General features: G+C 37.1%; 1 protein-coding gene across 8 annotated transcripts in view; it reads left to right on the top strand.

The window, feature by feature from the left end:
- LOC101895466 (FERM, ARHGEF and pleckstrin domain-containing protein 1) overlaps positions 1–15,079 on the top strand; it is a 145,700-nt gene that overhangs the window by 92,349 nt on the left and 38,272 nt on the right. For all 8 annotated transcript variants that reach the window (XR_009342382.1, XM_059123378.1, XM_020035102.2 and 5 more), the window contains exons 4-8: positions 6,156–6,388; positions 8,017–8,238; positions 8,314–8,557; positions 8,633–8,793; positions 8,986–9,060. Coding sequence is in view for 7 of the 8 variants with exons in the window: in XM_059123378.1 (XP_058979361.1) it covers positions 6,156–6,388; positions 8,017–8,238; positions 8,314–8,557; positions 8,633–8,793; positions 8,986–9,060 (935 nt within the window). In the remaining variant the exon portion in view is untranslated. The remainder of the gene's footprint in view (positions 1–6,155; positions 6,389–8,016; positions 8,239–8,313; positions 8,558–8,632; positions 8,794–8,985; positions 9,061–15,079) is intronic.

Here is a 15,079-nt window from a genome sequence, read left to right as displayed (position 1 = left end):
AGCAAACGGGGGATTAAAGCCGTTTTGGCCGTATCAAGTGATACATACCCTCTCAAGCCATATGGCTGAGGGTATAATTATAAGGTCTACGAAAAATCTGCTTCCGAACTAATCTGCTACAATAGTTCTGAGAATCATACATGTAGTGCCAGCCACAATTAGGGGTAACAAAAAATATGTTCGATTTAAGTTTTCCAAAATTGATCTATGCTTCCAAGAACCCTCTTCATATTTACACAACCTCCTTCAAGTGCTCTTAATATCCATTTTCAGGAAGTTCTTCCGCCAACATCCAACATCCACTCCATCATAATCCAACTACTTGCTAGCTTCAATTTATTTATAATTCTCTTATTAATTAATTTTGTACATTTATTACTTAAATGACCTCTAACCGGTGTGGAAGACATAAACCTTGCATGTGAACACAGCGATTATTATTACATGCATACAATAAAGTACACCCCCTCCCTCACTTCCCACACTCACACAAGAGTTGTGGGTCTTTGTGGCTTCTTGACTCGAGCTCTTCGAACGAAAATCCCCAACTATAATTGGAAGTTACGTTCAAACAATTAATTTGTTGACAACGCAAAAGGGGGTGGTGAATGAGCGGGGGAAGGGAGGGATGTTGTGCAATGAATTATATGGCAAATACTAAATTATGCACAATGTTATCGCCCGCCGGTGCTGGTGCTTCTGCTTCTTCGGCATGGCGATAATGTTCACAAGGAAAGACCTGACCGGCTGACTGGCTGACCATTTAGACTAAAATTAAAATAACCTAGGAAAGAATTATTTATGGCTCTTTGTATGTAAAAGGGAATTACAAACACATGAACGCACACTCACTCACACACACAAACACACTCATACTTATATCTTCATTTATAAATAAGTAGTTAACTACCTTGTTAAGCTCCATTGAGTGGTTTGCTGAGTTTCTAGAAATGGCCAATAGATTTTGAGGCTAAATGAAGATTGTTATTGAGAATGATACAAAGAGGGAATTATTTTGAGAATTCTCCTTAAGTAGAAGGACATGAAGGAAATTTTTATTGGAAGTTTTAACAAAGTTTTTTTTTATTTTTTATTTTAATAATAGAAAAGCTGTCGAATATCTCCTACACTCGGAGTTTCATTGTTTACAAAATATGTTTATTCGCAATTTATCGGACATTTGGAAAATTTTATGAAATTATTGGATAGGCGGCATGTTATAATTATTGTTCATATTTTGTTATCTTTTGTAAGGCTTCTTGATAAGCTATTGCACATCGATAAAAACAAAGCCCCCCAACGAATCATATATCAATATTTACTTAAAAAAACAAATCCCATTAATCATTGGCAACATTTTCAAAAGACACAACGCAACAGGTTCTGCATAGATAATTTTATTCCGCTTTTTTACTTCCAAATATATATAGGGGCTTTTTTGAAAACTACCAGAAGGTAATTGTGCCTCAATTCAATATTTCGAAGTTTTCAAATCTATCTTCAAGTGCAGCTGCAGTACAGGGTGAGATTAAACGAGTAACAAGTAAAAGAGTAAAAAGTAATAAGTTCGGCCCGGCCGAACCTTGGAACGAATTTGGAAATTTTCAAAAATAAAATCCTTAAAAAATTCTGGTAAAATTTTAAAAATACCCAATATAGCCGTTATATTGGGGTCTATACGACGTGGACCTACATAGGCATTGTTTGTTAAGCCAATATGATAAGCCAATATCATATTCAAATTCCGAAAATAAATAAAATCATCAAAATATCGTATATAGAGAGGTACCGTTGTATCGAAGCTGTGCGAAGACCTGGACCAGCACAGGCTGTAGCATCCATTACGAACTTCGAAAACGACATCTGAAACAATTTCGGTGGGTATTGTACCTAAACTCGTCAAAATACGGAATATAGGTAGGTACTGATGTATGGGGCCTATACGAAGACCTGGACCTGCATAGATAATTTTCTGTCACAGACTGTAGTTCCTATTACGAACTCTAAATACGTAATTTGAAACAATTCCGGTGAATAATTACGCTAAAATCGTCAAAATACCCAATATTGAGAGGTGCCATTATATGGAGGCTATACGAAGACGTGGACCTGCACAGACAATCTGCTGTCATATGCTGTAGTATCCATTACGAACTTCAAATGCCAAATTTAAAACAATTCCGATGAATAATGTCGCTAAAGTCATCAAAATACCAAATATCCTGAGGTACCGTTATATGGGGGCTATACCAAAACTAGGTCCACGTTTTGGTCCATTTTCAATACCAAAAGTCCTGCGAACATAATATACATTTGAGGAAAATTTTATCAATCTGCTTCATTTCGTTCGGAAGCCATAGTGTTTTCCACAGACGAACAGTCGAATGGACATCGCTAAATCGACATAGAATTTTATGCTGATCAAGAATATATACTTTGTGAGGTCTAAAATGTGTATTTTGAGGTGTTACAAACGAAATGACAAACTTAATATACCTTCCATACTATGGTGGAGGGTATAAAAACTGCAACCAACTTCAGACTATTGTCATTTCTAGCCACTCCATCAAAAACCGCATCGCAGTGGCCGAAAAATGACTCGTGAGCTGAACATATCGCAATATTCCATAATTCGTGTCAAAGGTGACAAATTCGAACAAATCGAAACTTATTCTAAAATTTCCCCTTTGTGGGGAAGGTCCCAGAAGGAGTTGGACCGATATCTTCCATATTGTGATGTGTATAATTTGAAGACAGTGGGAATCTTACATAAACTTTTATAAAAGTTATAACTTTTCAAAATTTTGACCCTTTGTGGAGCTGGTACTTGATGGAGTGGACCGACATTGTCCATATTTACAGCAGACCTCGGATTAATAAAAATATTAGGTGTGTGTAATTTAGGGATAATCGGGTTCTTACTTCACATTTAATAAGAGTTATAACTATTCAAAATTGTGACCCTTTGTGAGGAAGGTACCGAAAGGTGTGGACCGATATATTTCATCTTCACACCAGACTTTGGATTAATAAAAATAATGCGATGTGTGCGCAAATTATTTTCTTTGAAAATGTTGACATTTTGTGGGAGAGGTACCAGAAGGAGTGGACCGATATTGTCCATCTCCGAACTTATTCTAAGTTTGGCAATAATATTACAATGTACCAAGTTTGGACAAAATCGGATACTCCCTTCGAGAGTTATCGCGCGCACCAACCAGCCAGCCAGACGGACAGACGGATGGACATCGTTAGATCGACTCCAAATTTCCTGAAACGGATTTGGTCCACAGAGACCTAGGGTCTAAAACCCTTATTTCGATGGGACACGTTTTGCCCGTATCAAATGCTATATGCCCTTTGTAGCCATATGATATGAGGGTATCAGGCATATGACTTAGAAACTTGTAAGAACACTTTAAACGAAATTTCGGGATTTAATATTCCAGTGAGTTGGATTTTTTTCAATTAAGTCTTCGAAATACAATAAAGTGTTCTTCATCGTTATATGAGGGCTTTGACGTTTAACATTGACGTACAATATTCTGCCACAAGGGGGTAGAACCCCCTACAAAGTCTACAAAGCAAATTTTAAACAATTCGGTTAGAATTAAATTTGAATCGCCAAAATACTGAATATCTGGAGGTACAGTTGTATATACTATAGGATTCAATGCGAGTATTTCCAGGAATTACAAACGGAATGCCAACTTTTGTTTATCCCCAAAATAATGGTGGAGACATAACAGCATGGAGCAGCTTAAAGTATGCTCTGATAATTTGGAAAAAGCTAACCTCGGCCACGAATAGATGTTGATATAATCGACCCTATGTAACTACGATTTTATACCCTCCATTCATTCCGTTTGTAACTCCTCGAAATACTCATGTCAGACCCAACAAAGTATATATATTCTTGATCAGCGTAAAATTCTAAGTCGATTTAGCGATGCCCATCTGTCTGTTGTAATCACGCTTTCTTTCGAACGAATTGGGATAGAAGGCTAAAATTTTGCACACGTGTTTATTTTTTCAGTAGGCAGGTTAAGTTCGTAAATGGGCCATGTAGGTCCACGTTTTCATATAGCCTCCATATAACGGTACCTCCCGATATTCGGTACTTGTTGATTTTAGCGACATTATTCATCGGAATTTTTTCAAATTTGGTATTTGAAGTTCGTAATGGACAGCAGATTGTCTGTGCAGGTCCAGGTCTTCGTATAGCCCCCATATAACGGTACCTCCCGATATTCAGCATTTTGATGATTTTAGCGACGTTATTAACCGGAATTGTTTAAAATTTGATATTTGAAGTTCGCAATGGATACTACAGCCTAAGACAGAAAATTGTCTGTGCAGGCCCACGTCTTCGTATAGCCCCCATATAACGATACCTCCTCATATTCGGTATTTTGGTGATTCGTATAGGCCCCATATACCAGTACCTCCCTATATTCGGTATTTTGACGAGTTTAGGTACAATACTCACCGAAATTGTTTGAAATGTTGTATTTGAAGTTCGTAAGCCTATGACAGAAAATTGTCTATGCTGGGCCAGGTCTTCGCACAGCTTCGATATAACGGTACCTCCTTATATACGATATTTTGATGATTTTAGCTACATTATTCACCGTTTATTTCATGTTCCGAATTTGAATTTGGTAATGACTTACGAAAAATAATACCTGTGTGGGTCCGCGTCGTATAGACACCAATATAACGGCTATATTCGGTATTTTTAAAATTTTAACAAATATTTTTAAGGATTTTACTTCCAAATTCGTTCTAAATGGTGGAGGGTATTCAAAGTTCGGCCCAGCCGAACTTACTGCTTTTTAACTACGAATACGATCTTATAAAATATCCGGAACAAATACCCTTTTTTTGGAAATATTTTAAAAATATTTTCAATAAAAAGAAATGTTCAAAATATTTTGAAATTAAAAACTTTAAACTTCTCTCATATACTATCCACTTGAAAATATATCATTCCATGGCCCATTTTTTTTTAAAAAAATTTGATTTAGTCCCAAAGTTATTTGTGGCAACAGCAATTGCATTGACGTAGGTATTCACTGCTCCTCATCTAATGTCGCAACGAATAAAACTTAATTGGCGTGACTCTGGCAAACTTTAGATGATGCACGGCATGGCACGTCACAGCGTATCGACAACAAATCGATTAAATTCCACTTGAACATTTGTACCCTGTATTCAGAGGTTATTATTTCGCTGGTACAGTGATTGGTGGTGATGGCACCGGAGGCACACATAGTTGTATTTGATGTCATCCGATTTGTCATACAACAAATTGTTGGCCTAAATTTGTTATTGCCTCAAAAGATAACAACAGCATATGCGGATGGTGGTCATTATTGACGATTTAATAGACCCGACAACTAGTCACATTTAATTCCTAGGCTCTTTGAAGCGACCACCATGAGAAGAGTTACGACTCCCATTATTTTGATTGAATCTTGTAATGGCCTCCCTTTTTAATTTATGCATTCCTCGCGCTTTGTTGTTGTTGTTATGTTTGTTGTTGCCTACATTTATTTAATGTTTCATTTCGATTAATAATAATAACATTGGCATCAATTGAGAACAAATTAATTAAAGAGATGACAACAGAAACAACGAAAACAGCGGCAATTTGATACTTTGGAATGCTGTGCAGTGAAGTGTGCCACAGCTATGCCTGGAATGATGCAAATTTACAACAGCAACAGCAGCAGTGGCATCATTGCCATTAGCATCATCATCATCACCGTCATGCTGGTTATGCACAATGGTTTTCCCTCTTGCCTCCCCTTCCCCTCTCAGCTGCCACTCCATGTTGAGATTTTTAATTAAAGCTTTACAGACGGTTGAACAATTTAATAATAGCAACAAACAACAACAACAATGACAATCAAACAATTTAACAAAATATTTAAAATATAATAGTACGTTTATATATATGAGGGTTAACCCACTGGATTTGGATTTAAATTGTCATATCCATTACTTTTACTTCAAATAAATCCTCTCAAAGTAGGTTAACCCTACAAAAAGTTCTAACGTAAACATGGCATAAGTCAAACCGCAGTAGAACAATTTACAACAATAATTGATTTGCATTTAATTTTCTTCCTCTCTTCTCCCTCTTATTTTAGGCCAAGGCACTGGGCCGTGTCCTGTTCGAACAAGTGTGCCGCCAATTAAATCTCTTGGAATCCGACTATTTCGGCCTGGAGTATCAGGAAAAGGCCACACAAACCAAATATTGGCTGGATCTGGAAAAATCCCTAAATCGCCAGGTCGGCCTTTCGCTTGTAGATCCTATGCTAAGATTTTGTGTGAAATTTTACACACCAGATCCATCACAGCTGGAGGAGGAGTATACAAGGTGAGTAACACAAAATTTCAGATAGATCTTCTAGTAGATGAAGAAGTCTTCTGAAAGAAAAGAGTTATTTTCTGGTCACCGAAGTCATCTTCTGGTACTGAGGACTTCTCCTGGCCACAGAAGTCTTCTTTTGGCACAAAATACTTCTTTTGGCCCCAGAGGACCTCTTCTGTCGAGAGAAGACCTTTTCTAGTCATAGAAAACTTCTTCTGGCCATAGAAGACTTCTTCTGGCCTCAACCGACTTTTTCTGGCCACAGAAGATTTTTTCTAGCACCAGAAGACCTCTTCTGTCGAGGTGAATGACATAAAATTCCAGACAGATCTTCTAGTAGATGAAGAAGTCTTCCGGAAAAAAGAGTTCTTTTCTGGTCACTGAAGTCATCTTCTGGTACTGAGGACTTCTCCTTACCACAGAAGTCTTCTTTTGGCAAAAAAGACTTCTTTTGGCCACAGAAAACTTCTTCTGGCCACAATAGATTTACTCTGGCCCCAGAGGACATCTTCTGTCGAGAGAAGACCTTTTCTAGTCATAGAAAACTTCTTCTGGCCATAGAAGAGTTCTTCTGGCCTCAACCGACTTTTTTTTCTGGCCACAGAAGATTTTTTCTAGCACCAGAGGACCTCTTCTGTCGAGAAATGACTTCTTCTCGCCACATAGGACCTCTTCTGTCAAGAGAAGAATTCTTCTGACCACAGACGACTTCTTCTGTCAATAGAAGACCTCTTCTGTCTAGAGAAAACCTCTACTGGTCAGAAATGACCTCTTCTGACCGCAGAAAATGTTGCCTCTCCAGAGAAGACCTTTTCTGGCCTCAGAAGACTTCTTCAGAAGAACTCTTCCGTACAAAGAAGAACTCTTCTTCCGTCTAGAGAAGAACTCTTCTTCCATCTAGAGAAGAACTCTTCTTCCGTCTAGAGAAGAACTCTTCTGGCCACGGTAGAACCCTTCAGTCCAGAGAAGTCCCCTTCCGTCCAGAGAAAACCCTTTCCGTCCAGAGAAGACCCTCTTCTAACCACAGAAGACCCAAGAAGACACTCTTCTGGCCAAAAAGGACCTCCTATGGCCACAGAACACCTCTTCTGGCCACAGAAGACTTCTTCTTCAAAAAGCCTCTTCTGTTGTCAGAAGACTTCTTCTGTCTTCAGAGGACTTCCTCTGTCTTTTTTCAGATTTCTTCTGTCTTTAGAAGACCTCTTCTGTGTTCGGAGGTCTTCTTCTGGCACCAGAAGACCACTTCTGTCCAAAGAAGTCCTCCTCTAACTACAGAAGACCTCTTTTTTTCCACAGAATACTTCTTCTATCCACAGAAAACCTTTTCTGCATTCAAAATACTTCTGCTGAAGACCTCTTCTGTCCACAAAAGACCCCTTCTGTCCACAAAAGACCCCTTCTGTCCACAGAAGTCCTTATCAGGCCAAAGAAGATCTCTTTTGTCGTGAGAAGATCTTTTCTGACCTCAGGAGACCTCTTCTGCCTTCAGAAGACTTCTTATGTCTGCAGAAGATCTTTTCTGTACACAGAAGACCTTTTCTGTCCTCAGGAGACCTCTTCTGTCTTCAGATAACAAATACTCTATTCATATTCCTTGTTTCCTTTTAATTCCCTCTCTATCTCCCCTTTCGCAGATACCTATTCTGCCTCCAAATAAAACGTGACCTGGCCACGGGTAGCCTCCAGTGCAATGAAAATACCGCCGCCCTCATGGCCAGTTACATCGTTCAAGCATCCTGTGGCGATTATGTGGCCGAAGACTATCCCGATCACACATATTTGTCGTCGTATCGATTTGTGCCAAATCAGGATGAGGCGATACAGATAAAAATCATGGAGAATCATAAAAAGCATGTGTAAGTTCAGCTCAAACAACCTGCAAATATGCGATTTATAAAATAATATGCTTCTCTCTTTTTTTTTTTTTGCAGTGGCCAATCTCCCGCAGAGGCCGATTTAAATCTCTTAGAAACAGCCAGACGTTGTGAATTATACGGCATGAAAATGCATCCGGCCAAGGATCATGACGACATGCCACTCAATCTATCTGTAGCTCACATGGGTATAGCAGTCTTCCAGAATCTAACACGCATCAATACATTCTCATGGGCTAAGATACGAAAGATATCCTTTAAGCGAAAACGATTCCTAGTTAAATTACATCCCGAAGGTTATGTGAGTAGAGAACGAAGCCTTGATTTTGAAAATCGAAATGACTCATCCGTCCTCTCTCTTCTCTCTCCTCTATAGGGTTACTATAATAACACCGTGGAATTCCTCTTCCCCGGTCGTAATCAGTGCAAAAACTTTTGGAAAAAATGCGTCGAAAATCATGGTTTCTTCCGTTGCACAGTGGTACAAAGTACGCCCCGCCGCAAGGCCCGTGTCATGTCACGCGGCAGTTCATTTCGGTAAGTATAGCGATAGAGTTTAGTTTCTTCTTCCTTCACCACCACCAAGTACAGTTTGAAGCCAACCCCCTATACCCCCAACCACTTTCCGACCAATCAACTTTGAACATGCCTTCATCTGTAATCTGTTTGTTTACCAAAAAAATGTATTAAAATTTTATTTTGTTTTTTTTTGCTTGTAAAATTTTTTAGTTATAGCGGTCGTACACAAAAGCAAATTATTGATTTTGTTCGTGAGAATTATGTAAAAAGACAAAATTTCCAAAGGTAAGTTTTTTGCAGTTTTGTATTGAAATCTTCAACGAAAGGCGAAGACGAAGAAGATGAACGTACAAAATGGTTTTCTTTTCTTTCACACTTTAGTTGTTTTCCTTTTAATAATTTGTTTCTTGATAATTTACTTATTTTTTGGAAAGGGTCTTCTAATGATGATGAGATTCGAAATCTAAATAATTTTTTTAATAAAAAAAATAACGAAATATCCTAAGGGTATTACCTGTAGTAAATCCTCTATAGACATTTTTATTATCAAGTTCTTCTACATATAGCAGAGCTTCCACAGAAAGGAAAGTGAGAATTAGTCGTAAAGGCAGAAGGGCTCCTAAATCCCCTTCAGATGGAATATCTTTCACAGACATTCCACAAATGGACAACGACTTTCTGCTTTCAATAAAACACCTTCCACAGATGTTCTCTACTTCTCTTCTATCCATTTCTGCTTTTCAACGGATGTTTTTTTATTCAGAAAGAAACTCATTTGTCCACAGAGGAACTCTTCTGTCCACAGAAGACTTCTTCTGGCCACAGACGACTTTTTCCGTCCACAAAAAGACTTCTTCTGACCACAGATGAATTCTTTTTGTCCACAGATGAATTCATTTATCTATAGGAGGCTTCTTCTGCCACAGAAGACTTCCTCTGATCACAGAAGACCTCTTCTGACCATAAAATAACACAGATATCCTCTTCTGACCACAGAAAACGTCTCCTGTTCACAGAAAACTTCTTCTGACCACAGAAAACTTCCGACCACAAAGGAACTCTTCTGCAAATAGAAGATGGATTCTATCCATAGAAGACTGCTTCTGTCCAGAGAAGACTTCTTCTGCCACAGAAGACTGCTTCTGCCACAGAAGACTGCTTCTGTCCACAGAAGACTGCTTCTGTCCACAGAAGACTTCTTCTGACCACAGAAGACTGCTTCTGACCACAGAAGATCTCAAAATATCTTCTGTCTAGGGGAAATATCTTCTGTCTACAGAAAATATCTTATGTTCATAGAAGACCTCCCGTCCACAGAAGACTACTTCTGTCCACAGAAGATCTCTTATCTCTGCCCACAGAAGACTTCTTCTGACCACAGAAGATCTCTTATGTCCGAAGAAAACTTCTTTTGGCCACAGAAGATCCCTTCTCTCCACTGAAGACCTCTGCTCTCCACAAAAGACGTTTCCTTCCTACAAGACCTTTTCTGTCTCAGAAGATCTCTAGTATCCCCAGATATTTCTTCTGCCCACAGAAGACCTTTTCTGCCCACTGAAGACCTCTTCTGCCCACAGGAGACCTCTTCTGCCCCCAAAGAGAACCCCTTCTGTCCACAGAAGACTTCTTCTGACCACAGATGATTTTTTTGTCCACAGATGAATTCATTTGTCTATAGAAGGATTCTTCTGTTCACAGAAGACCTCTTCTGTACGCACAAGACCTCTTCAGTCCGCAGAAGACCTCTACTTTCCACAGAAAAATTTCCGTCTTCAAAATACTTCATATGTTGGCTTCAGAGGAATCTGCCGACTGAGGACCTCTTTCTCTGCTATCTAGAGGAATCCTCTTGTCCACAAGTACGACCTTCTCTCTTCAGAAAAGATATCTTCTCTCCAGAGAAGACATCCTCTCTTCCCAGAAAACCTCTTCCCTCCAGAGAAAACATTTTCTCTCCAAAGAAATCCTCTTCTCTCTTCTGTCCGAAAAGGTTTTTTTAAGGGATTCTGTCTTTTGCCCTCCAAAAATATATCCTCCGAATATTTTTTCAATTAAAAATCCCTCCACAGACCTTCACTTTTCAGAACAGATATCTTCTCTCCAGAGAAGACATCCTCTCTTCCCAGAAAACCTCTTCCGTGCAGAGAAGACCTTTTCCCTCCATAGTAATCCTCTTCTCTCTTCTGTCAGAAAAACACCTCTTCTGTCCTTTTCTATCTAAAAGGGCTTTTTTGTCCAGGGATTCTGTCCTCTGTCCTCCAAAAATATATCCTCCGAATATTTTTTCAATTAAAAATCCCTCCACAGACCTTCTCTTTTCAGAAAAGATATCTTCTCCCCAGAGAAAACATCCTCTCTTCCCAGAAAACCTCTTCCCTCCAGAGAAGACCTTTTCCCTCCGGATTAATCCTCTTCTCTCTTCTGTCCTTTTCCACCTAAAAAGGCTTTTTTGTCCAGGGATATTGTCCTCTGCCCTCCGAATATTTTGTCAATGAAAAATCCCTCCACAGACCTTCTCTTTTCAGAAAAGGTATCTTCTCTCCAGAGAAGACATCCTCTCTTCCCAGAAAACCTTCAGAAAAAAACTTTTCTCTCTAGAGAAATCCCCTTCTCTCTTCTCTCCGAAAACACATCTTCTGTCCTTTTCTTTCTAAAAAGGTTGTTTTTTGTTCAGGGATCCTGCTCTCCACCCTCCAAAAAATATATCCTCCAAAAATTTTTTTAATGAAAAATCCTTCCAGAGACCTCATATGGTTCTTTTCTAAATCTGAAAAAGTAAATTTCATTCCTAGAAGACCCTATTATCCAACCAATCTATTTTTTAATGTTGTTTTTTATTAATAAATATAAAATTTATTCTTTTAAGTGTACTTTTTCCAAGAACAACAATTTTTATTATTCTTATTAAAAAACTATTAATTTTATTATCTATTTAATTTACTTAATAATTCTAATTACAAATTTTCCTCATTGCGTGTATCACCTGCATCAATCATAAAAAAATAAGTTTTTTTTATTCTCGTTTTAATGGTTCAGATATTAATTTTTACCAAAAAAAAAGAAAAAAATAAATACCAAACAGAACAAAGAAAAAAAAAAAAACAACCGGCAAAACAGAAAAGGTTCTTATACTTATTTCTCTGTTTTCATTTTTATTTCGAATTTTTCATTTGTTGAACAAAAGCATAAATACAAACCCCTTCGGCTACAGGAACACAAAAATAAAATATAAAAAAAAATTCAATGGAAAATAAAAGTATTTTCAAAATTTTATTCCCATACCACCACAACATCCCCTTTAAATTGACCGTTAATTTCTCTTACGGTGCAAAGAGCGTAGGAGAGATGATGAATCTCTCTCTCTCACATCTGACGAACAAAAAGCAATTCTAGAAAAGAAAAGAGGATTTCCAAATACAAATAAACGATAACAAAAAATAAAAGAACATAAAACAAAAAACATTGTAAAAATCATAAAAACCAAAACTATTAATTGGCATAAAATAATATTAGTTTTATTACAGAAAAAAATTATATATATAATTTTGTAAATGATATCAAATGAAACCCAAATAATTATTATATTTTATTTGTTTTTTTCTTTTATTACAATCATATGTATTTTCAAAAAATATTACAATATTTAATTTCATATCAAACATTGAATTTATGTGTTTCCCCTTGTATTTTCTCTGTGTGTGTATATAAATGTGTTTCTTTCAAATTTTCTTGTCTCAAAATATTTTTGTTTTTTTTTTATTTTTATTTTTTTATTGAAAAACGTATAGCAAACACGAAACATTGCGTTATTTAATGTATTGGCTTTTTGTTATTTTACTTTTAATTTCATTGCAATCATTCATCCCCATTCAAAAATATTTGTTTTCATAAAAATATTCTATATTTGTTTTCGTAGAAAAGATGAGAAGAATAACAAAAAAAGAACATTGTAATGAATAAGATCAAAATAAGTAATTTTATTTCTCATGTTAGGGATTATTCAATTTTTATGAATAGTTTTTGTGTGGCGATAGGAAATTGAATTCGAATGAAAACATCATTGTATTTTTCTAACGTATTTACCTTCGCAAGGGTATGTGAAAAACAGGAGCTTAGTTTCGAAAAAATAGCGTTTTGGGAGATTTCAAATCGATCTAGCGATGTCTGTCCGTTCGTCGGTATGTAAGGTCAAGTGTAAATTTTAGGTTTTTCCTTGTCCCCTTTTGCTTTTGTGGGAGAATGCGTATAAGAATATCTTGTCTTTTATTTAGCATTCATAACACCGCAATAATTTTGCGCCTAAAAGTAGGCAATATCAAAGTAAAATGACAATCATTGTCTTTGTGCATATAACTCCTCGGAATATTTGTTAGAGATCCGATATTCTTGCAGCGGCGTACGAATGGTGGTGCTCTTCCCCTGCATTTTCTTATCTTCTGGATATTTCACATGGAAAAGTTAATGTTTTGATATTTGGTCCCTCCCCGAAATGTTTTAAAAATGAATTTCGGTGTAAAAAAACTGCAACAAAGTCAAACGCCATCATTTTTACATTTTTTTTAATTTTATTGAATAAAAGCAAAAAATGTCGGAAATAGCATCAAATTTTAGAATAAGTTTAGATTTGTTCGATTTGGTAACCTTTGGCACGAATTATGCCCTTCAAACGGCCAATGAAACCGTCACACGCTGCCAGGATTTGCTCTGCGGTATTTTCGACCATTCCCAGCGAAGCGACACAAAAAATTTATTCAAATTTAAATGCTGGAGTTCTCAAAGGATAGCCACTTGTAGTTTTCCAGCCATTATATAAAGAAATCTCGCTTGAATTTTGCCACGAATAATTTTTTTCTGGAAAAGTAAACAATATAATAAGCTGTCACTGGAATAATTGTAACAGCTGTCGGACGAGAGGCTTAGAAAGGACAGCAGTCCGAAGTTGGTTGCAGTTTTTTCATCTCACCTTGTATATTACTGTATTCTTGATCAGATTATATTAATACTGAAATCTCAGGCAGAGCTTTAAAACTACAAGTATTTTCACAATTCTCCTGGAATGTTTCGTGTTCAAAATGGTTTATGGTTTAATGGTTTATGTTCAAAATGGTCTACGGGTTTCCAATTTTGATTTTTCATCCAAATTACTTCTGAATGTGCATTTTAAGCTCTTAGAACATATAAACGCTTTAGTAGAGAATATTTAACATAAGTCAGCTATTTTATATATATTTCCGAGAGACATAATTTTTGACATAGTTTTTTAAGGATACTTTTTCATATTTTTTTTTTTCAATATTTTGAAGGTATATAAAAGAATCTAACGTGAATTCATCTCAAAGTGAATATCGGATTTGGTCTGAACTTGGTATATGACAATAATTTAACCAAAATTAAATCAAATCCATAAAGCCCATCTCTAAGGGCAATATGGGTACTTCCTTTATGGTATCCATCTTCCTCACAAAAGAGTAAATTTTTTCCAAACATACAGGGTGAGATAAAAAAAACTACAACAAATCAAACGCCATAATTTTTTTTTAATTTTATTAAATGAGAGCAAAAAATATCGGAAATAACAACATTTTTTAGAAAAGGTTCAGATTTGTTCAAATTGGTCACCTTTGGCCAATGAAACCGTCACACGCTGCCCAAATATTGCTCTATGGTATTTTGGCCCATTCCCGGCGAAGCGCTTGCTTGAGGTGATAAACACTTTAGTATTTTTAGTACCAACCTTGCTTTACAAAATACTCCAGACAGAATAGTCCAACGGTGGTATCCGGAGATTTAGGTGGCCATTGTTCGCTGAAGCGAGGAACCTCATTTATAACCATTCTTGGGTGGCGCGTGCTGAATGTGATGGTGCTGAGTCCTATTGGAATAACCAAGGTCTGCGGCCAAAATGTTTGCGTGCCGAAGGCTTTAATACACCCTCCAGAATATTTTCGCGGTAATATTGGGCATTTATTCTGACGCTACGGTCGATTCATACGAGCGGAGTGCGAACATCGGCTGTTATGGCGTTATGGCCCACACGATCACCATGGTCGGCGCTTGAGTTCTGGTAGCCAATCGATGGTGCACATTTTCAGCTGACCTCTTTGGCAAGTAAACATGATAAATTTGTTTGTTACAAACTGCTGGACAACAAATGTTTTCTCATCGGAGAAAACCAAATTCGGCAGTCCACCACTTTCGGCCAAGCGAAAATGACAGCAGTTTGAAGTTGGCTGCAGTTTTTTCATCTCACCCTGTATAGTATATTATACTTAACAAATTGTGTGAAGCGCCTTAAAGTATGCAA

This window comes from Musca domestica, unplaced genomic scaffold, assembly GCF_030504385.1.
Source record: "Musca domestica strain aabys unplaced genomic scaffold, Musca_domestica.polishedcontigs.V.1.1 24, whole genome shotgun sequence".
NCBI lineage: Eukaryota > Metazoa > Arthropoda > Insecta > Diptera > Muscidae > Musca > Musca domestica.
This window is presented reverse-complemented; position numbering and strand designations above follow the sequence as displayed.